The 1019-nt window shown below is 47.9% G+C and overlaps 1 protein-coding gene across 1 annotated transcript; it reads left to right on the top strand.

Moving 5' to 3' along the window:
* Positions 1-37: 37 nt before the first annotated feature.
* Positions 38-298, top strand: CABS01_17276 (uncharacterized protein; the record flags this gene model as incomplete). Its single annotated transcript, XM_060550602.1, has 1 exon — positions 38-298. The coding sequence occupies one exon, from the start codon at positions 38-40 to the stop codon at positions 296-298; it is 261 nt and encodes an 86-aa protein (XP_060393147.1).
* Positions 299-1019: the final 721 nt, after the last annotated feature.

Below are 1019 nucleotides of genomic sequence, written 5' to 3'. Positions count from 1 at the left end.
CTATAGCCTCTTCCATCCCGGCACCAAAGAGGGACGAATGAGTGTTCCGTCGAACCTTTTCGTCTCGGAAAACAGTGCAGTCCAGGAGTCGAGCTTTCTGTCCACACAAGACGTTTCGAAGCCCGTGGACGACCTCCAGTTCGTTTTCTCGTCCTCGCATGGCCCCTCGGGAATTCAAACCAGAGAATCCGTTGACATGCTCATCGCAGAGCTTCCGGACGGTACCTGCCCTGATCACCTCAGGACATGGACGTTCAAGGAAGGAGAGGATACTGTGAAAGAGGACGATGCTGCGTAGAGCGGAAGGGAAAGCATAGGAGAGAACATAGCTCAATCAATGACATTCGTTTATGGGCCAGATGTTTTCGGACAAATTGTAGATCGTTGCTCCGACCTAGACGACGGGAGTTAGGTTACATACACAAGTGCCAAGATTCATTTTATGGTCAATTCTCAAGTACAAGTGGTTTTATGTCTTTTGCGAAAGCTAGTGTATTCTCTTTGTCCCCGCATCGGCTGCATGCACAAGCTCTACGTAGATAGCAACGACATATACGGCCCGCAGTTAGAAGCAGAAACTGAATCGTCGTTTGAGATATGGAATGCATGTCAAGACCAGTATATGACTGGTAGAAATATCAGACTACGTGATCAAGTCAAACGACTCTTGCGAAGACAGCCAACACATAACACAGACGCTCCGATATTTCCTGTCTCAGATATAGGAGTTGATTCTGTGGTGCATTAAGGTAGGAGCAAGGGAACGGCTAAGTTTAGGGGTTTGTCTTACAGTGGATGAATTTGCGATTGCGAGATAGACTAGGGGACAAACATGGTGAAATGCAGAAGGACCCGAATTCCAATTGTTGCACTATCTAGCTGAGGAAAAAGGAAAGGGTCAGGACCAGGAAAGAGAAGAAACATTCGACACAACGATCCAGGCAACCAAACGTCGATTTATGCCCTAAGATCATCGGGCTTCATCGCGGAAACGAGACGCGCTTAACCAGCTCCTCCGT

Source organism: Colletotrichum abscissum (assembly GCF_030869225.1).
Source record: "Colletotrichum abscissum strain IMI 504890 chromosome Unknown Scaffold_553.1, whole genome shotgun sequence".
Classification (NCBI taxonomy): Eukaryota; Fungi; Ascomycota; class Sordariomycetes; order Glomerellales; family Glomerellaceae; genus Colletotrichum; species Colletotrichum abscissum.
This window is presented reverse-complemented; position numbering and strand designations above follow the sequence as displayed.